The following is a 1,191-nucleotide window of genomic DNA, read 5'->3' as shown; positions in this document are numbered from 1 at the left end:
CACACAGACATATAATATACAAAAACTGAAAATGACAATAACATTACAACATTTCTAGAATTTTAACTGAAATTAAAATGGAAATATAAAAAACTGATTCCAAAGAGTAATAAAAACTCATATCTAAATGATACTAAAATAAAATGTTAAGTACATTGTCATTTTTCATGATGGTATTTGCATTGTTGTTACAATATATTTTTTCTTTTTTTAGGTTACATCTGTTCCAGAGATCAAACCTGCACAAGTGAAGACCCCTACAGCAAAGCCACGCAGAAGAATTTAAAAAGAATCATGGTCTCACATTGAGCAATATTTTAGATATTTATTTCAGTTTCAGCCACAAATATCTTTTCTCTAATTTTTTTTTTCCATAAAAAATTGAGTGGTTCTTTTCAATGTCCATGTGGTTCCTGGAATGCATGTTGCTCGAATGCCAGTATGCTCTGCCAAACAAATAAAAAGAACAATTTAAGAGCCTGTCCTTTAAAATGACAATACATTTTACATGCAAAAATAGTTGCTTGTGATTTCTACCTTTGCATCTGGGAGGCAGTTGCCAAAAGCTTCTAGTAAAAGGTTTTCATCTTTGACTTTGTCTTCTCAAAAGCAGAATAAGAAATTTTCCCATCATGGTCATAATCCTGAAAAAAAAGATTGGTGTATTTGGTAAACAATGGTACAATGTCACATGCATACAATGGATGTCACACCTCTGTTTATCAGTTTGCACTGGCTACCAGTAGCTGCTCGCATTAAATTCAAGGCATTAATGTTTGCCTACAAAACCACCACTGGCTCTGCACCCATTTACCTAAATTCATTACTTCAGAGTTATGTGCCCTCTAGAAGCTTGCATTCTGCAAGTGAACGGCGCTTTATCGTGCCATCCCAAAGAGTCACAAAATCACTTTCACTGACTTTTTCATTAACTGTTCCCTCCTGGTGGAATGACCTGCTCAAGCAGCTGAGTCCTTAACCATCTTCAAGAAACGACTAAAAACACATCTGTTCCACCTTTATTTGACCCTCTAACTCTAGCACTTTCTATTCTATTTTAATTCTACTTTATGTATATTTATCTTTTTTGTTTTATTTTTTATAAAAAAAAAAACTAACAAACTAGCTTTCTATTTTTTCTATTCTATCTACTTGTTTTTCTTTGTGTGTGTGTGTATATATGTGTGTGTG

The 1,191-nt window shown here is 33.1% G+C and overlaps 1 protein-coding gene and 1 pseudogene across 1 annotated transcript in view; one reads left to right on the top strand and one right to left on the bottom strand.

Moving 5' to 3' along the window:
• Positions 1-507, top strand: part of rbm48 (RNA binding motif protein 48) — a 3,010-nt gene extending 2,503 nt beyond the window's left edge. Inside the window, exon 5 of the mRNA XM_016462790.1 lies at positions 215-507. Within this exon, the coding sequence (XP_016318276.1) occupies positions 215-286 (72 nt within the window). The 3' untranslated portion in view covers positions 287-507. The remainder of the gene's footprint in view (positions 1-214) is intronic.
• The window catches only part of LOC107670106 (EF-hand calcium-binding domain-containing protein 1-like), a 1,517-nt pseudogene continuing 643 nt past the window's right edge, over positions 318-1,191 (bottom strand).

The sequence above is a fragment of the Sinocyclocheilus anshuiensis genome, unplaced genomic scaffold, assembly GCF_001515605.1.
Source record: "Sinocyclocheilus anshuiensis isolate Anshui unplaced genomic scaffold, SAMN03320099.WGS_v1.1 scaffold253, whole genome shotgun sequence".
Classification (NCBI taxonomy): domain Eukaryota; kingdom Metazoa; phylum Chordata; class Actinopteri; order Cypriniformes; family Cyprinidae; genus Sinocyclocheilus; species Sinocyclocheilus anshuiensis.
Note: the sequence above shows the minus strand (reverse complement) of the source record. Positions and strands in the feature narration are given on the sequence as shown.